This window comes from Melitaea cinxia, chromosome 9 (assembly GCF_905220565.1).
Source record: "Melitaea cinxia chromosome 9, ilMelCinx1.1, whole genome shotgun sequence".
Taxonomy (NCBI): domain Eukaryota; kingdom Metazoa; phylum Arthropoda; class Insecta; order Lepidoptera; family Nymphalidae; genus Melitaea; species Melitaea cinxia.
The window spans coordinates 6,628,898-6,651,876 of record NC_059402.1 but is presented as its reverse complement, the minus strand read 5'-3'; the positions used below and the strand labels follow the sequence as shown (position 1 = coordinate 6,651,876).

General features: G+C 38.7%; 2 protein-coding genes across 2 annotated transcripts; one reads left to right on the top strand and one right to left on the bottom strand.

The window, feature by feature from the left end:
- Window positions 1-813: 813 nt before the first annotated feature.
- LOC123656704 (translocon-associated protein subunit gamma) lies at window positions 814-2,569 on the bottom strand. Its single transcript, XM_045592365.1, has 4 exons — window positions 2,276-2,569; window positions 1,916-2,135; window positions 1,481-1,612; window positions 814-1,059 (listed from the first exon to the last, which is right to left on the bottom strand). Exons 1-4 carry the CDS (start codon window positions 2,406-2,408, stop codon window positions 993-995), a joined length of 552 nt encoding a protein of 183 aa, XP_045448321.1. The 5' UTR covers window positions 2,409-2,569; the 3' UTR covers window positions 814-992.
- An 880-nt stretch (window positions 2,570-3,449) lies between these two features.
- Window positions 3,450-22,617, top strand: LOC123656697 (condensin complex subunit 1). Its single transcript, XM_045592359.1, has 21 exons — window positions 3,450-3,567; window positions 3,647-3,760; window positions 3,861-4,033; window positions 4,119-4,291; window positions 4,427-4,568; window positions 7,853-7,948; window positions 8,115-8,288; window positions 8,724-8,885; window positions 9,996-10,133; window positions 10,206-10,571; window positions 10,663-10,992; window positions 11,686-11,886; window positions 17,019-17,561; window positions 17,825-18,004; window positions 18,967-19,178; window positions 19,444-19,614; window positions 19,903-20,175; window positions 20,298-20,562; window positions 21,163-21,345; window positions 22,314-22,413; window positions 22,503-22,617. The coding sequence occupies exons 1-21, from the start codon at window positions 3,450-3,452 to the stop codon at window positions 22,574-22,576; spliced, it is 4,188 nt and encodes a 1,395-aa protein (XP_045448315.1). The 3' UTR covers window positions 22,577-22,617.
- Window positions 22,618-22,979: the final 362 nt, after the last annotated feature.

Genomic DNA, 22,979 nt, shown 5'->3' with positions numbered 1-22,979 from the left:
AATCGGGCTTTGTACAGTGGAAATAAAATAAAAAAGTTTACTACTACAAACTCCTAGAATTAAACAACGAAATTTTACTATATAATAAATGAGTATCTAAGTAGTTCCATTACATAAAAACAATTTTATTGACAGTATCCAAAGCAGTTTCTTATTTAATAAGCCAGTGTCAGCTTTTATTTACCAGATGTTGTCTGACATAACAGTACAGACAAATTTTTGGATTTATACGTCTTATGATGATTTGCTGCTAGAACATTATCATTGTAATAAGTATTAATTTTAAAGATCTTTTAAGTAATATTGAGTGGCGTACTTGGCGCCATAACTATTCTACGTTTGAAAAAAAAAATAGTTTTTAAAATATAGCTTAGTTATTCTTGTCTTAAAATAAAACCATTTATACTTAAAAACTAAAAATAACGTTCTTCAAAATAGCCAGTTTTACAATTACTGCTAATAATATGCTATTGTAAGCAATTTAACCAAATTCAGAAAACATTTATTTCAAAAAGAATAAATAAAAGTCTAGCACTAGCAGACGTGTATTTTAGCATAATTACCATTTTTGCATTTATGTACTTTTCTAACTATGTAAAAAATTATTTAAACAACATCAAGATATTGGATTTTGTCCATGTATTTTATTACTATTAGATTTGTTAAAAATGTGTTATTTAACAATAATGTGATTTAATATTATATGACCCACCCCATCATGAGGATATGTATGACATAATATTAATTTCGATTAATTAAATACTTAGATGTAAGACAATGTAAGTTTATATGATTGTAAATAAAACTAAAGACTGTTTAGAACTATTTTATTATTTATAATTTACTCTAAATATTACATTTACTGTAAAAAAAAAAAAACAAAGAAGCTTCAGCACATTGTCTAATAACTTATAAACAGAGTTGCTTACACACTACAGTAGAAAATCAATATGTTCAACATTCTTACAAGCACACACCAACCAGTCTTTACTTCACTTGCTACCTGTAGACAGCAGAGCAAGGAGGCCGGAAGCAGCTGTAAGAGATACTATGTAGTTACTGAGCAGAGGTTAAGGAAATATATTTTACAAAATTGACAGCTGTTTTGATGAAAAAATTAGATCTAAATAATTATGTCAAATTGAAGAAGATTTATTTTACAAAGCTAAAAATTTTTTGTTTGCTACAGTGAAAACATAAAATTGTATGGTAATAGAAACCCCCTAAGATAAATACATCCTGAAAAAATTATATTTTGATGTCATGATAAAATTGTCTTAAAAAAATTAATCTTTAAAATTATTATTAGTTAATATCTTATTCTTCTTGGAAACTCTTATATATAAAGTTTTCATATTTCTTTCAACAGAAGTTATTTCTTAAGAACTTACCACTTATTTATCTCGATTTTTGAGATAAATTTTAACTTATTTCTTATAAAGATTTTTACTAACTTTTATTTTTTAATTTAAAAGGATACACAGTAGGAGTGAAAGAACGCAGCAAGTAAAAGCTGCTCAGAATTACGATGGTTAAAAACAGGGCATTGTTGTAGAAAATTGAGAAAGTAGTGGCTTCATAGTCAGCTACCTCATTCTTTTTCCACAAAATTCTGAAAATATAAAGAAAAAAATTAATATTCTTTGTACATATCTAACTATACTAATATAAATATAAATTACGCGACACATTGTTTATCCACGATGGACTCCCTAAACTATTACTACTTAACCGATTTTAATCAAATTTACACACTGTGTGTAGTTTGATCCAAATTGAAAGATAGGCTATATTTTGCTTCGCACAAATAATGTATTGATGAACACATAACTCAAAATTACAGAATAAACTCTACTCTCATAATAGTAATAGAGTTGTTTAGTTACTATTGTTATTGTTATTCTTATTTTAATACCTTTCATCCTTTTCCTTTCTACTCATTTTCTTTTCTTCTGCTAACTTTCTAGCCATCTCACGAGAAACTGCGTCCTCTCGTTTGACAGCGACACGATGCTTCAACTGGAACTTGGTGTTACGGTAAGCCAGGGCCAATAACCATGTGCTAGCTGTTGTCACTAATGCGAACCATGCCAACGAAGTGCTTACTTCTAGAGCATGGACTCTCCAAAATAACCCTGTAAATAATAAATAGCACTCAATTTTAATCTTCACATCAACCTTAGTTATTAAACACAAAAACAAATGAATTTTATGTATGCAAAGCGCTCTCCTTTAACTAATAACTTCATTTCAAGACAATTTGAAAGTAACTTACATATGGGAATAGCAGATACGATGAAGGCATTTCCATAAAATAGGGCTGATGATTTTGTAGACACATTTCTACTAAAATCTTGCAACAGTAACTCTTCTTCCTTGGTAAAGGCTTTGTTTCCTTTTCCTGACATTTTTAATATTAATTTATAAAAACTATCGATAATCTCAAAATCTGTATATCTACAAAACCGGAGAAAGTAAATAGCTCAAGTACGCTCTTGATACGTGTACGGTTACAGCTGACAAGCAAAGAATATAGCACTCTACTGCTGACAAGGCAGTAGAAAATCGTATTCGAATGACATTAGGCTTACAGGTCACTTGACGTTTTTAGTCTTGTATACCAACGTGTCAAAGTCCGTGCCAGATTATAAACTTGCATTGTACTTTTATGATACTTTTTAATGACTTTAAGTTTAATCTAAATTGGAAATAATAAATAGAAATTTTTAAATGAATTTAATTTACTTCATTATGTTGGAGCAGCCTGACTCGGGTAGTACCTCGACCTTAGAGAAGATCACAGCTAAATAATACTGTTTTCAAGCAGTATTGTGTTCCTGTTGGTGAGTAGGATGACCAGAGCTGCTGGGGGGGGGGGGGTATTGGAGATTGGGTCGGCAACGCGCTTGCGGTGCTTCTGGAGTTGCAAGCGTCTATAAGCTACGATAATAAAAATAAATCTCTTACTATCAAGTGAGTCGTACGCTTGTTTGCCGAGCTAGTGATATAAAAAAATGTTATTTAAAGAAATGTAAGTTTATTTTTATCCCTTTTTAAATACATGTATCATTTGCATCGTATATGTTGTTTAGTACTTTAATTTATCTTTGTCAAAAATTCCCATTACTTATTTTAATCTGTTGGGAAAGTAATTATCATTGTAATTATAGTTCTGTGACTAGAACTTCAATATCCAAAATCTAAAATAGATGTTACAAAAAAACTTTGAACTTATTAAAATTTGAGAAATCGATGTTAGGAACACCGATATTTTATTAGTGGTTTCTAAAATCGATGATTGTCTGTGATTGTTGACACCTCTAGTCAACGGATTATTTTTCAAATTTGAATTTGTTTTTATCTGTAGAGTAACGACTAACGTTTAAAAGATTTTATACAGTAAACATAGCAAATAAATAAAAATAAAACAGAGGTTTACTTATTTAAAAATGAGCCATTTTGAGTTTTCTATTCCCTTACAAAAAGATGAGCTATTGGAATCTCACGCTGGACAGTATCATGTCGAAGATATTGTCCAACCACGGGTATTATTGTCCAAACTTCAAGGTTTGTATTTCAATTTATGGAATGAATTCTTTACTATTATCTCTTACATTGACATTAAGCCATTTATTTTTATACACAGATGCTGCTCGAGCATATAACTCCGATGGGGTTGAATATATTCTTGACCACTTCGATACGTATTTTTCGATTATAGTTCACAGTACAAAATTGGAGTGGAATGTCATAAATAAAGGTAAGCATTTAAATAAAATCGTTATTGTTATATATCATGATGATGATGATGATGATTATTTAAATAAAATCGTTATTGTTATTTACATATTTTTCTGTAGGTTTTGACCATGTAGTAAGAACTGTCAAGAATCTTTGTGGCCATCTGGAACTTATCCTACAAGACCAAGAAATAGATGCAGATCTGCGCGTAAAAAACTTGAATCTCGTTAAAATGACTATGTATTTATTTACTCAAATAATGAAAACTAAAGATGCTAAATTAGCTGCAGATGTAAGTATCAGTTACCTACCTATATTTATACATTTATGTATTACAGATATGTTCTAATAGTATGTGATATTTTAATTTATATTAGAATTCAACTAAGCTAACATTGGGCAAGAAAGGAAAGAAGGCTAATGATGATGATGAATTCTGTGGCTGGACCGAAGCTGACAAGCAAGCAGCACTTATCTGCTTACACATGCTCATTCAACACCCTCTATCACGTTTATGGGATCCACCTTTAGCAGAAGATAATTTTGTTTCGTAGGTTTTTCTAATTTTACCCTATATAATTTACATTTATTACACTTGGTATTTACAATAATTTACCTATAAATACTCTTATTTATCAAACTTTTGTACAGAATTTATTTAATATAATCTTTATCTCTCTTACAGAATGATTGCAGAACCATGTTACAAAGCCTTAGAAGAACAGATAATTAAAACAAAAGTGGTACGAGAAACAGTGTTCCAAATATTAGGAGTTCTAATTAAGAAATATAACCATGGTACCTCTTGTCTCATAAAACTAGTTCAGGTAAATAACTTTATAATTAGACAATATATAATCGCTAATATGTCCCCTACTGCACTTACATAATTATGTCCGTTCATCTTATACTTACAAATATCTAAGGATGGCTGGTAGAAAATGCGTTTAGTATTAAATGTGTTTAATTATAGGCTGTAAAACATTATAGTTTATATCGACGGGTGTAAAGTAAAATAATTGTGTTTGCTCGCAAACGGAAAAAAAACCGACTTCAATTACATTGACAAGTAATACAACGTAGATCGACGACAAAATAGTCGAGCAACTACGCGTTATCAAAGATTACTCAAAAAGTAGTTATCAGATCTCGATAAAATTTATATGTGACCACATGATAAACATCAGCTTTCGATTAAATTAAAAATTATCAAAATCGGTACACCCAGTAAAAAGTTATTACGGATTTTCGAGAGTTTCCCTCGATTTCTCTGGGATCCCATCATCAGATCCTGGTTTCCTTATCACGGTACCAAACTAGGGATATCCCCTTTCCAACAAAAAAAGAATTATCAAAATCGGTACATCCAGTAGAAATTTATGTGGTATAATACAACGTAGGTCGACGAAAAAAGCGTCAAATAAAAACGCATTATTAGATATAACTCGAAAAGTAGTTGTTAGATCTCAAATAAATTTAAATGGGACCAATTGACACACACCACCTTTCGATTAAAACAAAATTTGTCAAAATCGGTCTACCCGGTCAAAAGTTCTGATGTAACATTAAAAAAAAAAAATACAGTCGAATTGAGAACCTCCTCCTTTTTTGGAAGTCGGTTAAAAAGTTAACTACAATTTTGAGATTTTTTTTATTGCAGTAACTAACTAAAAACTTTATATTTTACAACATGGCAAAATAAAAAATACAAATATTGCCTCATTTCATGTACTTTTGCCAAGTAAAAGAAGACAACTACTGCTGTTTTGTAAAATTACACGACGTACATGCGTTCAACTACTGCTTGGCTGCTTATACGCAGTCCGCACGAGGGGCGCACGTTCATTCCTATTGTGTCATTAGTCAGATGTCATGTGCTTCGCCGGCCAGCAACAATGTTTGTTTGTTTTTGATTTTTACGTATTAAGGTTTGTGTGAAAGTATTATCATAATAATAAACCATTTTGATACATCACAATAGACATGACAAGAAGTTTTTGGAAATTTTTGGAATTGGAAAAGTAATACTTTTTACACTTACTGTAATATATCGAACATCGAAACGACCAAGTGGTAGTTAATTCAGTTGTCATATTTTTAAGCACAATGTAAAGGCAGACAACTGCAATATCTCATAAATTAAACATAATTAGAAGAAATGAAATATACAATTGTTTGTCTTTATAAAAAATATAGCAGTGATTAAAAATTCAACAAATTTGGTTTGAAATTGACAAAATGGGAGCACTTTTTCCTATTTTGCGCTCTCCTGAAAAGTTGCTGTTTTGTATATAACTCTTTTTACTTTGCACCCGTCGATATAATAGAAAGAATAATTAAATTAGTGACATATCTGAAAAATATCAAAACTCATTTATTAATTAGTATATGCTTATGAAATTCATAAAATACTAGCCGAACTGGCGAACTTCATACCGCCTTATTTTATTTTCTTGAATATAATAACTATATATATCTAAATGAAATATAGCCTATCTTTCAACTTGGATCAAACTGCACACGGTGTCCAAATTTGATTAAAATCGGCTTAGTACTTTAGAAGTCCATTGCGGACAAACAACGTGATGCGTAATTTATATATATATTAAGATTCTTCTTCTTCTTTAAATACTATGGCTCCATCAGCTTTTCGCCGATGATTTTGCCAACGACAAGTGCTGAAAGTGTATTGATGTCCGGAGACAGGGTCCGTTTTGGACAATAGTGGGTTAAGCCGCTTAAGCTGTGGTTAATTGAAAATATTTGAAATGATTATTTAATTTTATTTTTTGCTAAATTATAATTTAATATCATTGATTCTAATAAACTTAACTAGGACACCACAAAAAAAAAGATGGCACTAAAGTTAGAAGAAAACAAACATTAACCGGCCGCGGAATTTTTTTGGGGAGCTCTACATAGTATAAAATAAAGTCGCTTTCTCTGTCCCTATATCCCTATGTATGCTTAAATCTTTAAAACTATGCAACGGATTTTGATGCGGGTTTTTTTAATAGATAGAGTGATTAAAGAGGAAGGTTTATATGTATAATAACATCCATTAAATGGTGTAGAAATACTGTTAGTTTTGAGGTTTCTAATGTGATGTCGTAAATAAGTACATTTTTTCCGCTTACATTGCAAACGCAGCCTGAACCCTACGAGATTTATCAAAATAAAGTACTAAGTATTGTACACATTGAACAGGTCTACAGAAAACTCCTTTTATATATGTCTATCTCTTATGGATATCCCACAATTACATTTTTTTGTCATTTACTTTTTACGACAAATAATGGCTAATTTTTAAAGCGATTTTAACCAATACAGCATTAATCCTTATCTAATTAAATACCTTAAATACATTGTTAATATAGATTTATATGGCCCTTTACAGCATATGATTTAAATGAATATTTTCGAAGATATTACAGATTTAAAAATTGCGGTACGTAGCGTTTGCGGCGGTTCCGGCCGGCTTTTACTCTAAAGTTAACGCGTGCGGGCCACGGGCCAGTAATGAATAAATCAAAACTACTGGATCGATTTTAATCATTTTTTCAGTGAATGACCTAGGCTATAATTATATTTTATACCCGTGCGAAGCCGGAGCGGGTCGCTAGTATCATATAGTAGTACAGTTAATTTCGGACAATTAAAAAACAAATGATCGAGAGATCCTTCCTCCAAGCCACATTCACATAAGAAACTATCACGATTGCGCAATTTAGCCAAGAACACAGGTGTACAGGAGAAACCCAATCGTATATGTATAATTATCGACGTAGATATTTTACCTAGGTCGGAGTATTTAAGAAACCATGGCTTGATAGGAATACACGGCTGGATATTGCCAAAATATCCAGCCGTAACCAACCTGTAACTAGTCTTGAGGATTGCCATAGTCTATTCCAAGATTTATCCAAACGTTGCTTAGCCAAACTTCTAAAGTCTCGGGAAAAGCACTTATTATATTTATCACAACCTAGGTGATTAGGATATTAAGATTGTTAGAAATTCATTGCTATAAAGTAATTTATAACTGCATGTTAAAGTTTGTGATATATGGTGTGTGATGATAAACATAAGAAAGTGTAATTTTTCGTTTTAGGTATTACAAATAGTTGAACACTCCGTGTTGCCTATATGTGCTGGAGTAGTGCAGTTAACCAGAGATTTTGGGCTTGGTACTTTTGGACCTCAAATGGTAAGAACTTATATGCATAATATATAGTCTAGATAATCTAACTACCGATTAAATAAACTGAGATATTCTTTTGCTTTCATACATAATAGAATGTCTTCGAAATATCGGTAGATACCGTATAGCCACTGTAAAAGTTTGAAAACTTAAACTGAGATATTTTTATTAGGTTCGTGAGATCACAGAAGCCTTGGCTTCAACAGAGGAAGACAATGGAGTTGTTGGAGCTGAACAAGGTTCTGCTAAGAACTGCGGAGCTTTTCTACTTGAACTTACTAAAGAGTTACCTAAAGAAATGGTCAATGCCATTGCTACAATACAACCCTACTTGGAAAGTGATGAGGTATATTTTAATCTATGAAAGTAATAGTCGAAAACCGCAGACCAGGTTATCATGGTAATTCTTACTATTGGGCTATGTTATCTAATATATTAAAAGATACATCTAACAGTAATTTACATATTAAGTATTTATACATATAACAAAACATTAAAACTTATGTATGGCCAATAGAACTCAAAATGTAATTTTGTTTGTCTATCATGTCCGCACATCACGCTCAAACTACTGAATGAAATTTTATGCAGTTTTTGCAGTTGTGTTGTTCGGGGTTTAACTTAAAAATTAGGCAATGCATGTTTCATTTTATAACTGCTTAAAAACTGAGATACTGAATATTTATATATAGAACAAAGTCACAGGTGAAAGCTAATAATATTAGATATTAAGCTATTTTGATAACACAAAATAGTTATTGTTTTCATTTTTTTTTTATAGTCATACACCATTCGCATCAGTGTATTAGGCATGATGTGTGAGGTACTAAGTGTTGAGTTAACGGGCGAAGGATTGTCAGATGAGCAGCGCATACAACGTGACGACTTTCTAGACGATCTGTATGAACACATGCATGATCTTTCAGCATATGTGCGACATAAGGCAAGTACACATTAATAAATATCCATGCTTATCTATCCATTTATTGTGGCTGATAAACAGTTTTTTAGGACATGATAGTTCCAGCTTAAGATATATATACAAATAAATAAAATTGGAGTGTCTATTTGTAATATTAAAATAACTGCTTTTCATTAAATGTATATGGATGTATACACAGTACATATACCAAAATAACATTTTTTACAATTTTTGTCTTTCTGTCTGTCTATCTGTTTGTTCCGGCTAATCTCTGAAACGGCTGGACTTATTTTGACGGGACTTTCACTGGCAGATAGTCGATGTAATAAGGAGTATCTTAAGCTTCTCTTAATTTTTAAATTTATTTATTGTAAGTATAACTCTGCGAACTGAACAATAACTTTTTTTTTAAATTTCACGCGGACGAAGTCGCGGGCACAGCTAGTATAATATAAATTACACGCTTCACACTCAATGGCTCACAGTAAAATTTTCTCCTGTGTCGGGGGTCCAGAAACACACATGATACGCACTCACAAACGCCCAGACTACGACTAACATTTATATGGCCAGTATAAATGTTTGCATAATTATGTCATATCATATACATAAATATATAGGCGCCTATCGAGCCCGCGTGCTGCCGTGTAGTGTCGGCCGAGTAGAATATCACCACCCCCTTTCGTCCCGTGGGGATCGTAAATGGCGACTGAGAGAAAAACATGATTTTCATGTGGGTCCTGGAGAAGGAAAACTTCATTTGAAACCCGGAATGGGATCTCCGTCAAGCATTCGTGGCATAGCTCTAAAATGTGAAAGTCTCCTGCAGCTGGACTGGCTCCACACGTATCGACTCGTCGTTCCTCTGGGCCTAACCAGTGAGGTCGAGAGGATGGCGCAGAGCTTAGGCAATTCTACGTTTTCCTGAAGAGTGTCCTAGGAGACACAGTGTCTGTCTGACACTATCTAAATCGTCTGCAATAGACAGACTAATGCCAATGATGATGATAATGATAATATTGAGCCCGCGACCGCAAGCGTAACAGCCAATGCTGTGACTGCTGCTCCAACGCACTATCAAATATAGATACAATAGATACAGATGGCATTGATATGATACATTATTTCTAGGTTCTTCAATTTTGGTGTAGGCTACAAAGAGAAAACTGTGTACCAGTGACTCGACAGCGCGGTGTTCTCGAACGTGCTATTGGTCGTCTGCGGGACAAAGCGGCACTCGTTAGAAAAGCAGCTATTCAACTTTTAAAAGTAAAAATATTTTTATCTGTCTTGATTTAATCACTTTAGTTCTCATTGAAAATGTTACAATCCTTTTTTTAGATATTTTTGGAATGTAATCCATTCTCAGCACAATTAAAACTAGAACTTCTTGAAGAGCAATTGGAAAGTGAGCAAAAAATTTTAGAAGACCTCCAAAAGAAGTTACACCCGGGTCCCGACCCTGCTCTTGTCAAAAAATGGGAAGAAATTGAAGATGAGGTCATTAGGACTATAAACGAAAAAATAGACATATTAACTCAAGATGAACCGGAACTATCTCAGGCTTCTATTGAAAATGTGTATGCAGCAATTCGTAAAAAATTACGCGAAAAGGATTTTTATAAAGCATATTTAATTGTTAAACATGCTGAGAGACAGTATCCTGATGCAAAGTTGTTGAGATGTGACATGGAGAAAAGTGATCAGGTACAAACATTAACCTTGATATTCATTTACCTCTTATTTGATTAAAATATTAATTCTGATGTCATAAACAATTATTTGTAATATGTTACAGATCGAGTACTTTGTGGCACTATTACGTAATGTTTTTATTACACCAGAAAGACGACAATCAATATCTTTAACACAGCAATGTGAAAATGAACTTGCACTTTACAAAAGACTTGAAGAAAAGGAGAGTATTGTAGCATTTTTGCAAGAATCAGTGCATTTCAGTCGGATGATATCAGAAGCAGTTCCTCTAATTAATTCACTTTTAATGTCCAAGCAAGCAGGGGATGTTAGCGAAGCTATTGATTTTTTTACTACAGCACATCATTTCAACATAGAGTCCGCTAAAGAGGGAGTTGCCAATATGTTACTTCTCGTATGGTCACCAGATCAAGTAAGTAAAACAAAGCTATTTTAAAAAAAAACACTTAAATTTTTATGCTTTTAGTCTTAATAGTCTTATGGTGCATTACTTAATGGGTTTTTTACTCCTAACTTATTTTATTCAACAACTGTTTTTTTTTTACGATTAATACTTTTTATAACCTAAAAACTTTTACATTTCATGCAGATTTTTTTTTATATCTTGGCTCTAATGGATTGAAAACACATAAAATTGATTTATTTCGTTTGATGGCTATAAAGTTACCAATAAAAACCTTAAAAGAAAATCTCCTAGCAATACTGATCAAACTGTATCTATGTGTGTATACATAGTACAGAAAACAATTGGCAACATGATGATTTATGAAGTGGACAACGGCGCTATAAAATATGGAGCACCCCGACTGGAGAAGTAACTCGACCTTACAGAAGATTATACATAATAATACTGTTTTCATGCAGTGTTGTGTTCCTGTGGTGAATAAGGTAACCTCCTGGGGAGATTGGGGGTAGGGTCGGATACGCGGTCGCGATGCTTTAGGTGTTGCAGGCTTCTGTAAGCTACAGTAACCGCTTACCATCAAGTGAGCCGTACGTTTGTTTGCCAACCTCATTGTATAAAAAAATAATTTGGTAACCTATTTTTGGCAACAATCTATGTGAGGTTGACAGAGTAGCGCTATAACTCACACTGTGGTCGCAGGACAAGCGCGAGGCGGTGGAGCGTGCGTACCGCGAGATGTACCTGGAGTGTCCGGGCCGGGCGGAGCGCGCGCGCGCGGCGCACGTGGCGCGCCAGCTGGCCGCGCTGGCCGCGCGCCTCGACCGCGGCGGCGCGCTCGCGCTCGAGCACCTCGTCGACAAGTGGCTCGCGCGAGCCGACATCACGCCCGCCGTCATACAGGTCACTCTCTCTCTCTTTCTCACCCGCACATGTACCTGGAGAGCCCGGGCCGGGTGGAGCGCGCGCGCGTGGCGCACGTGGCGCGCCAGCTGGCCGCGCTGGCCGCGCGCCTCGACTGCGGCGGCTCGCTCGCGCTCGAGCACCTCGTCGACAAGTGGCTCGCACGAGCCGACATCACTCCCGCCCTCACTTGTTCTCTTTCTCGCTCACTCTCTCTTGCTGTTAGTTTTGAGATCTACGATTTTATGATGCCTTCGAGCTCCGTGTTTGTTGTTGTTGTTGTTGTTGTACACGGGCTATTTTCCGCAACTCGACGTCTTGATGCGCCTTTTTTGCGTGATCGGCTGGTGGGCACTATTCGTGCCAGCCAAGCTCCTTGAGGAAGCCTAGCAGACCCTTCACGTTGCCGACGACTTCCTGGAGCAACCTCGGTGTCCCGAGGTGTAGCGCCCTGTAGTTCGCCACACCACCGCATTCCAGCAGGATATGTGAGGCCGTTTCCTCTGCCTCCAGGCACGCTCTGCACAGGGGGCTGTCTGTAACACCTAGATTGTGTAAGTGCTTGTTAAGCAAGGCATGTCCCGTAAGCGCCCCGACCAGTAGTCGGAGCTGGGCTCTTCCATAACCGCGAAGTTTGCGGGACAATCCTGGGTTGATCGTCGGAAGAGCTTCCTTGGTCTGCCTGCAGGTAGTTAGGTTTGTCCAATATTCTTGGTGCATTACCTTGGTGTTGTGTCGCAGCTGGCTGCGCAGCCATCCGAATGGCAGAGGCAGAATGGGTTCGGGTCCGTGGACCCTCATCTCCGATCCATTCCTCGCCAGTCGGTCGGCCGCGTCATTGCCTCGCGATCCACTGTGTCCCTTTATCCATTGAAGGGTAATGGTATTTGTTTCACTTACCTTCGTCAGAGCTCGATGGCACTCGTATCATAGCCCTGATGTCATAATGTCGCTCTGTAGGGCTTGCAGGACCGATCTGCTGTCGGAAAGTATACGGATTGGAAAACCCTGTACCTCTCTAGACTTGATCGCTGTTGCTGCCATTATGATTCCCATACATTCCGCCTGGAAGACGGTGTTGTGGATTCCTAATGGCGATGAGATGTGGATATTCAGGTCTTCTGAGTAGACCCCAGAACCTGTACCTGTTGATGTTTTCGACCCGTCTGTGAAGATTCTTAACTCCCTAGGGTTGAGGCCTTCACCTGGGTCTTCGTGTAATTGTATTCTGTATCTTTTGTCGAATACGTACTGTTTGGGTATCCTGTCGGTAACCGCTTCGACGAGCGGTTCCCTGTTTGCCAGTTCGCCAAGTATTCTTGTATGTGCTACCTTTACGTTCCTCCAAAGGTTTAGCTTCCTGAGTCTTACCGCAGCCGCTCCCGCCTCCTGTTGGATAAACAGGTGCAGCGGCGGCAGGTTCAGTAGGGTTTCCAGGGCGGCTGTCGGAGTAGTCCTCATGCAGCCCGTAGTCGCCATGCAAGCTAGCCTTTGAAGTCGTTGTAGTTTTGCTTCTCCGGTGATTAGTCTGGTTCTCGGCCACCAAACCACAGCACCGTAGCTGATAATTGGCCTGATGACGGACTGGTACAGCCACAGAGTGACTTTTGGGGATAGACCCCATTTCTTACCTATCATTCTGCGGCACTGCCAGAAGGCTATTGTAGCCTTGTCAATTTTGCTGTTGAGATGCTTGCTCCAGTTCAGTTTGCTATCTAGAATAATTCCTAGATACTTTACCTCCGAGCTGAACTGTAGCTCCGTACCGAACAGTCTAGGGGGTTTGTAGCTCCCCAATTGCCGTTTGTTAGTGAACATTACCTGTTCCGTCTTTCCAGGATTGACGGTGAGTTCGTTATCTATGCACCATCTCTCCACAATTCGTAGCGCCTGCTGTGTGACACTGCACACGGTACTGCTGACTCTGCCGCTGATTAGGATGGCGATATCATCAGCGTACCCGATCGTGAAGTAGTTGTGCTGGTTCAGTCTGGTTATAAGGTCGTTTACCACTAGGTTCCACAGTAGTGGGGAAAGCACCCCTCCTTGTGGACATCCTCTGGCTACCAGTGCATGTTGTGCCTCAGTTGATGTAAGTTTGATGACTCTTTTTCTGAGCATGTTACCTATCCAGTCGATCATCATCGGGTGTACCCCGTGCTTAACTAGGGCCGACGAGATGCTGTTGAAGTTAGTCTTGTCAAAGGCTCCTTCTATGTCGATGAAGGTGCCAAGACACATAGCCTTGTTTTCAATGGCCTCTTCTATTTTACTGACCACTGCATGTAGAGCTGACTCTGTTGATTTACCTTGGCTGTACGCGTGTTGGTTTGGATGTAGGCGTACTGTAGCTAGGGCGTTTTCTCTCAGATCCCGTTCGCACAGCCTTTCCAGAGTCTTCAGTAGAAAAGATGTAAGACTTATAGGTCTGTGGGATTTGGGTTCAGAGTAGTCACTTTTTCCCGGTTTGGGGATGAAGATTACCTTTACCTCCCTCCACTGCCTCGGCACGTAGCTGTGAGCTAAACAGGCCGCCAAAACAGTGGTAAGCCTCTGGATCAGTCGGTTACTTCCCCACTTTAGAAGTGCCGGGAAGACCCCGTCCAACCCTGGGGATTTGAAGGAGTCAAAGCTGTTGATAGCCCATCTGACTTTTGATGGGCTTACTACCTTGAGTGCATATTCCCAATGCTCCTCTGTTGGGGCTACGTCCTCCTCGGGCCAGTCCACCGACTGCATGATGTGGCACCCTGGGAAATGTGTCTCAACCAGGATGCACTCTGCTTCTTCCGGCGTGCTCGTGAAGGTGTTGTCAGGCTTTCTTAGGGAGCCCTTCAGCTGGCAGGATTGGTTTGCTAAGACCTTCCTTACCCTATTGGCCTGTTCGCAGGTTTCCACGCTGCTGCAGAATTTGCGCCACGAGTCGGTGCTTCTGTACCTTAGTCGTTTCTTGTATCTGGACTTGGCTTTCTTATACCTGTCCCAGTCCAGATCGGCGCATGTATTCATTGCTCTGTTTAAAAGTCGCCTCACCTTTTTCCTGAGTCTTTCCAGTTCAGGCCCCCACCAGGTTACTTTGTTCTCCGGTGGCAATGATAAGGGACATGCAGTTTGGTAGGAGTCTATAATGTTGCTAGTCAAAGTATCTACCTGCTGTTCTATATGTTCTGTTCCCACAAGCCGGTCTGGGCATGCCTGCTCACTGAGCAGCTGCTCCAGTCTCTCAGCGTAGTGCACGCGGTCAGTTTTGCGTGGGTTACGCCTAGGGGTTGTTGGAACTGTATTTACCTGCACATCGAAGCGTATCCATCTGTGATCTGAGCACGATGCCTCATCAGATACGTGCCAGTTGGAGATGGTCTCGGAGGCCGCTTCTGTGGCAAGAGTTAGGTCGATGATTGTCCTGCTACGTCTGTTCACGAAAGTGGGCTCAGAGCCCACATTCATGATCTGTAGGTTTGTCGTCATCAGATATTCAACTAAGAGCTTACCTCTTTCGTTTGTTGTTTTCATTGCCCATAGGGTGTGATGTGCGTTGGAGTCAGTGCCTATAATTAGTTGCAGCCTGGCCTCTTCGCAGTATGTTATCAGCCGTGCCATGTCGTGCGGCGGTGGCGCATCAGCCTCCGGCATGTAGGCCGACGCGATCACCATCTCCGGCAGGCTGTGGTCTTGCGTACTATGCAGCTGTATGGCGCACACATCTCTAGAACAGAATCTCGTTAATGTTTGCGCCTGTATATTGTTGGTGATGTAAATACAGGCCCTGCTGTTTTCCGAGCCTGTATGTGTAATTAGCTTACCTCCAGAGTTCCGGAGTCCGCATACAGTGCCATTCCTGACCCACGGCTCTTGGATCAGTGCAATGGCTGTTGTGTTAACCTCCAACCATTTACGCATTTGAGCCGTTGCTGTCATGCTATGGTGGAGGTTTGCTTGGAGGACTTTACAGGATGGGTGAGCTGGGTAAGCCATCGTCAGACAGCATCCCTGCCTCCTCCATCACTGTCTCCCCTATGGCCAGGTTGTCCAGGCTTGCCAGGCAAGCCCCCTCCTCCGACTCCAGAAGCAGCTCCTCCACGACCACTGCCTCTTCGGTCTGGGGTTTGGGGCTCGACTGCCTCACAGGGGGTGGCTCGGGGATAGCCGGGATTGCTCCCGACCCTTCCCCCTTCGCCTGTTCTCCGTTGTTTTGATCCTCCATGGGGTCGTCATGCTCCGTTGGCAGGTGCTCGGTAAATTTACCTTTCGGACCCTGGAACTTCACGTACACCGACCCCAGCAAATAGCAGAGTCGGCGCTCTCGTTCCACCAGGGTCTGCACCACGTCCTCGGGAGCGCTGAAGATCAGGAACGTATTACCTTCCTGTCTGTCAACCTTATGGAGGATCCAGCTGTCTACCTTGGCCCACACATTCTGGAGCCGCAGCGCGCGTCCCACCTTCCAGATGTCCGGTTGTTCACCCGGAAGGAGGACCCCGCAGCGGACCAGCCTGACAAGGTCGCACTAGCTCCGTGTTTACTCTTGGCTCACGTGCGCCGTCATACAGATCACATAGTTTCTTCCTCACCTCACTCACCCACTTAATCTTGCTCATACTCATACTCACATTCGTTTTCTTCATTCTTTCATCTCCTATGCTTCTTACATGTGTTTAATATTGTTACCAGCAAAATCGTTCTCGCACTTTTGTTAACGTCCTCTTGACACCTAGATGACCTCCTGATACGCCATCATGTATTTCACGGAGAACATCTGGTACTCTCGTTCTTGGGACAATTATCTGAAGGTAGAACTCGCTGCCGTTAGTCTTCTCCCATTTCCGGTAGAGTATTCCGTTTTGAAGTATCAGACTGTCCCATTGAGCCCAGTATGCCTTAGTGACAGCGCCAGTGGGTGCAACCTCACTCCAGACTGGTTTTACGTCACCCCGTTTCTTCCATGTGATGATGTGCTGAAGGACGTCATCTCTTTCTTGAGCTTCCCTCATAGCATCATTCTCCCAGACACCCAAAGGACTTGTTCTTGTTAGCTTTAATGTTACTTCATTAGATTCTTAATTCTAGAAAGTAAGACCATTACAAACTAGACCAACAGGCTAGACATTTAAAAGTAATTTATTGGTTTGTAGGTATTTTGGGAAATGTTCCTAAAAAAGATTGACGGTACAACGGATATGGACAGCTACGCAGCTCTATCATTACTAGTCATGATAGCCAAAGCTAAACCGTCAGTGGCGCTCGCAAACCTAGAAATTATTCAGAGTCATGGCCTAACCGGAGATTACAACTCAAGGAGATTAAGTGCTGAACTACTGATTTCACTGTCAAAGAAGAATACGAGATATCCTGCAGACCACGTTATATTCACATCATTGTTCGATAGTCTAATGGAGACCTTTTTGAAATTCGACAAGTTTACATCTTTCGCTGCAAATTCTATAGATTTTATTTATGCAGTCTGTGACACACCTGATGTTTTATGCACAAAGATCCTAGCTGAAATGTACAAGAGTATAGAGCAAACGATGATAAAGAATACAGATAACGAAGAAGAGGCCAGTCTTCCGACTGAACTGCTTATTAGATTTATATTCATGCTGGGACATATTGCACTACAGCAACTTATATTTCTGGATATAAGCGTCTACAGTGAACTGAGGAGACGAAATCAAGTAAATATTTCTTCCTTTTTTCAAAAATTTTTTGCAAGATGTCCTCATTTTTTGTCCGTACCTATAGCATAAACTCTTTTAAACAAGTTTTTTATGTTAGTAACATTGTGTAGATGATTCTTTTTTTTTATTTTTTTTTTTACCAATGTATCGCCTGAGACGCGCACACAAATATTATTACTACTCATGTTTCTCTTTATAATATCTTCTTGAATTAGTGTTTTGCAATAAGTAGTTAAAAAAATATTCAAATTTTCGTCAAGGTCCGAGAAGAACGTAAAGCGGAAGAGAAACGGAAGAAGAAAATCGGAGCATTCGCAACTCCCAAGCGGCGCGGACGCGTCGACGACTTGCGCAGACAAACGCTCATGAACGCGAGCAACGCCAGCGCCTCCTCACGAGGACAGCGTTCAGCCAGCGTCGCCTCCAACAAGGCAGCCTCGGTACGTTTGAGAGGCCAGCAGGTTCTTTGTATAAATTCATAACATCGTTCTGGTGTAGTGTTGCGTGTTCCATGTACGCGCTTAATCCAGTAGCGTATTTTAAGATTCAGCACCCCGGACCAATAAAGTTTGTCGCTCCATAAATTAAGGGAAAATATCCGAAATATATTCCGGTTGATCTTTTTTGTTTAGGTATTAATCCACTATATTATAACAAATAATTATTGATTCTAACCAAAATCGATTATTTTTTCGAGCACGTTAAGCTGTCGGTTCCAGTTGTTATCATATACACCTAATAGCGATCTGTTATCATTGGAAAAATTAAAATCTTTTTAAAAAAGAATTTCTTTATGAACACTAATTAATTTATAATATAATTAATGTAGGACAATTTAGACATGAGAAATTCGGCAAGTGTTAATGGTTCCGCGATCAGATCCGAACTGAGCTTGAACTTTACTATGGGATAAATCTATGGAGTTAAAGGTGCTGATGAAGCACTTACTCATTATTAATCCCTACAGTACAGGGATGTAACAGATCGTTACTCATAGTAGGGATATATTATTTAGGTTGGCGGGTACGCCAACAAGCAGTGAAGCAGCGTGGCAGATTAAGCTCTGATCCTTCTCCTACATAAAGAAGGAGGCCTATGCCCATTGGCGGGATGTTACAGGCCGAATTGTTCAGTCAGTTCAGCCTATTGCAGTCCACTGCTGGACGTAAGCCTCCCCAAGTTCGCGCCAGACATCCCGGTTTTCCGCAATCCTCATCCAGCCTACACCGAATTGTTCACATAGGCCTATATGGCGGCGGCTTGATGTCCGTATATACTCAATCCAAATAATTGTAACGGAAACTGAATTTTGAAAATCGGACCTATGGAGCCCACTTAAGTCCGAGATGCGTGTTCATTTTAGTCGGAGCGAATATTTAATAGGAAGTCTATGGTTTCGCAGACAAACACGACCATGACCGAGGAGGAAGCGGCGCTAGAGGGCGCGGCCGCAGACGACGCGGACGCGGAGTACGTGCGCGGCGTGTGCGAGCGGGACGTGGTGGGCGCGGGCACGGCGCTGGCGCGCTACCTGCCGCTGCTGCGCTGGCCGCTGGCGCACCCCGCGCGCGCGCCGGCCGCGCTGCAGGCGGCCGCGGCGCTCGCCTACACCAGGTGCGTGTGTACGTGTGTACGTGTGCGAGCGGGACGTGGTGGGCGCGGGCACGGCGCTGGCGCGCTACCTGCCGCTGCTGCGCTGGCCGCTGGCGCACCCCGCGCGCGCGCCGGCCGCGCTGCAGGCGGCCGCGGCGCTCGCCTACACCAGGTGCGTGTGTACGTGTGTACATGTGCGAGCGGGACGTGCTGGGCGCGGGCGCGCTTTTGTTAAGTTATTTGAATATATATTTATTTATTAACATAAAATTTCTTATTTTAACAGATATATGTTGGTGTCAAGCACAGTATGCGAAGAAGGTCTCCAATTAATGGTAACAGTGCTAAAGAGGTCCAAAAATGTTTCACTTCGAACAAATCTAACAATTGCATTTGCTGACCTAACGTTACGATTCCCTAATTTGACGCAGCCGTGGACTCATCATATTTACCACATGTTAGTATATCAATCTCCCTGTAACTTAATTTTATATAATAAGAACATTTACTTATCAATGCCATTATTATTTCTTTATAAAAGGACCAATTGTTTAGTAATATAATAACATACTAAAAATATATATCTACCCTCAATTTTGACTCAAATATTCTTCTAGTACATAAAAATACTTTAATTTTTTCACTACCACACATTTATAGTGAACTTGCAAGAAACTTTTTAAGAATTATTATAAAACCCATGTTTTACTACTAGTGAATGTTATTCTTAACTTTTTTCCAATAGCCTCAGTGATGAAGAACTAGAGGTACGTCAATGCGCCGTGAAGATGTTATCTTTCCTTGTACTACACGAAATGGTACGTGTAAAAGGTCAAATAGCCGACATGGCTTTGTGTTGTGCAGACAAGGATCCGCGTGTTGCCACTATGACGAAATTATTTTTCAAACAACTTGCTCAAAAAGGAAATGCATTATATAATGTAATGCCCGATATTATATCTAGATTGAGCGACCCCGAATTAAACGTTCCGGAAGAACAATATAGGATTATCATGAAGTAAGTTTTTAGGGTTACATCACTGTTGTTATAATATATTGCTTGAAATATTTTATCGTTAAACAGTCAATCATTTTACTGCTTATTATTGATTAATAATAATAATTCATTTATGAATTCAGATATATCACGTCACTTATACAAAAAGACAGACAAATGGAAGCATTAGTGGAGAAACTGTGTCAAAGATTCAAACTATCGACAGACGAACGACAATGGAGGGATTTAGCTTATTGCTTGTCTCTATTTACTTATAATGAAAGGTCACTGCGAAAACTCATAGAAAATCTTGACTGTTACAAAGATAAGTTACATTGCCATGGAGTAATGGAATCCTTTACAACTTTGATGAATAACACTTCCAAGATGGCACGGAATGAAATAAAGGTAGTAAAATGTTTCTTAATCATATTTGAATCGTTATTACGTTAGATACTATTTTTAAGATTTAATTAAATAATAATGATTTATTTGTATAATAATATGTAGTTTTAATAATATTTAATTTTTATACTTTATTGTTACTTTTTCATACGTTATTTGTACTAGCTGTGCCCGCGACTTCGTCCGCGTGGAATTCAATAAAAAATACTATTGTTTAGGTTGCAGAGTTATAAAATAAATAAATTTCTATAATAAAAGTAGTCTAAGTTACTCCTTACTACATCAGCTATCTGCCAGTCTAAGTCCCATCAAAATCGGCCCAGCCATTTCAGAGATTAGCCGGAACAAACAGACAGACAGACAAAAATTTAAAAAAATGTTATTTTGGTATATTTATTGTGTATACATCCATATGCATTTAGTAAAAAGCGGTTATTTAATATTACAAACAGACTCTCCAATTTTATTTATTTGTATAGATGTTATTAATATTTCTTATATTGATAAAGGTTCTATTTTTAAGTTAGAATTTTGGTATATAATTAGTTTAAAATAATTTAAAAAACTCCAAATGAATATTAGTCAAAACCTCAAATATTTCAGAGTTTGGTAAACGAGTTGGGTGATAAGATAGAGGAGTGCTTCGCTGTGGGGGATAAAGACGGGGAGGATGGGGATGAGGTGACCAGTGAAGGCGCCTACACACGTCAAGAAATACCTCGAGCCACGCCTAGGAGGCGGCCCGCGCGGCGGAACAGACAACAGTCATCCTCTAGCCCTGATGAGGTATAATTAATTATAAAGTTCACGCAAAATAGGCGCAAAGTCGTCGAGTTGCGGAAACCAGCCCGTGTTAACCATACCATACCAACCATAATTATAAAGTTTTAGTATTAGAATCTTCTCACATTAAAGGTGGGTAGTAAATAAATCACCATCAATACTTTTAAACATATTTAATTTTACAGCAACCAACTTTTTTACCTTGTAAATCTTATTGTTAAACTGTTATTAATAAAATTCAGTCAAAGAATGAATATCCTATTTTACAAGCGGATCTTTATATTAGGTCCTTATATATGAAATTGGCGTTTTGTCGTACTGGCTACTTGGATCTGAAATATTTCTTCTTTGGTTAAGAATTCCAAACTCAAATTTGTACAGCTAATTACTGATGCATTTACGTTTCGAAAACTGTAAATCATTTGTTATTTCCTCTTTTGTTTTTCATCTTTGCGTCACTCAGTTTACAAAATGGAAAACTTGAAATATCATGTTATTTACGAGTATGAGTTCCACCGTGGCACCAGTGCTACAGAAACGGCTCGAAGGGTTAACGATGTGTATGTCTCACTTCACTCACTTCAGCCTATCGCAGTCCACTGCTGGACATAGGCCTCCACAAGTTCGCGCCAAAAATGGCTTGAAATCATGTGTTTTGCCCATAGTCACCACGCTGTGCAGGCGGGTTGGTGACCGCAGGGCTGACTTTGTTGCACCGAAGACGCTGCTGCCCGTCTTCGGCCTGTGTATTTCAAAGCCTGCTGGCTTTGGTTTGCTTGGTTGGATGGTTATCCCGCCATCGGTCGGCTTCTAAGTTCCAAGGTGGTTGTGGAAACTTGTTATCCCTTAGTCGCCTCTTACGACACCCACGGGAAGAGAGGGGGTGGCTAAATTCTTTAGTGCCGTAGCCACACAGCACATCTTTACATTTACAAGAAATAAAACAAGATTTGTGCATTCTTTTATTGCAGAATGAACCACCTAATAAGGATTTCACTCCGCAATCCATTAGAAAATCTAGGAGGAAAGTTGCCCAGAGGAACAAAACAATAAATGAGTCAGATGAGTCAGGTACTTTAAATTTTCATAATAAATCATGATATTCAGACATTGTAACTTGAATTTCTATTTTTATTTAACATTATCAATCTTAATTTCAGAAGATGAAGATATTCAGAAAAAAGAAGTCTTCAAAAAGCCAAGTGTAAGAAAAGTAACTCGTAGGAAGATTTAATATGTTAGGAATATTTTGTAATATATTAGATAATTATTTTATATTTGAGTTTCATTTCAAACAATATTATTCGCCGTTTATATTTATAAAATAGAAAACATATATCTTTTGACCTATATGTAGATAATAATCTTATAAGTAGGTTTACTATATATGTTATATATGTTTGTATAAATTTGATCAAGTAATGAAAATGTATTGCAGCAAACATGCAATAAATGGTCTCTCCCACTTAAAATACATCCAGAGCCACCGATACGCATGTTCAGGCTAATTACATCACATTCCTGAAAAAATTGGGCTTGTGAAATTTTTCGTAATTACTCAAAAAGTTGAGTTTTTTATTCAAACTAAAAGTATTGTCATTCGACCTGCGCAGACACGAATTTTGACCCTCTCAATG

Excerpts from the sequence above, each read along its gene's own strand:
- LOC123656704 (XM_045592365.1), bottom strand. The coding sequence starts at position 2,408 with ATGTCAGGAAAAGGAAACAAAGCCTTTACCAAGGAAGAAGAGTTACTG. Across the intron at positions 2,136-2,275 it reads CGTATCTGCTATTCCCATAT|GGTTATTTTGGAGAGTCCAT; the intron begins GTAAGTTACTTT and ends TATTATTTACAG. Across the intron at positions 1,060-1,480 it reads CGTTCTTTCACTCCTACTGT|TAACTACATAGTATCTCTTA; the intron begins GTATCCTTTTAA and ends ACCTCTGCTCAG.
- LOC123656697 (XM_045592359.1), top strand. The coding sequence starts at position 3,450 with ATGAGCCATTTTGAGTTTTCTATTCCCTTACAAAAAGATGAGCTATTG. Across the intron at positions 19,615-19,902 it reads ACTCATCATATTTACCACAT|CCTCAGTGATGAAGAACTAG; the intron begins GTTAGTATATCA and ends TTTTTCCAATAG. Across the intron at positions 20,563-21,162 it reads TGGCACGGAATGAAATAAAG|AGTTTGGTAAACGAGTTGGG; the intron begins GTAGTAAAATGT and ends CAAATATTTCAG.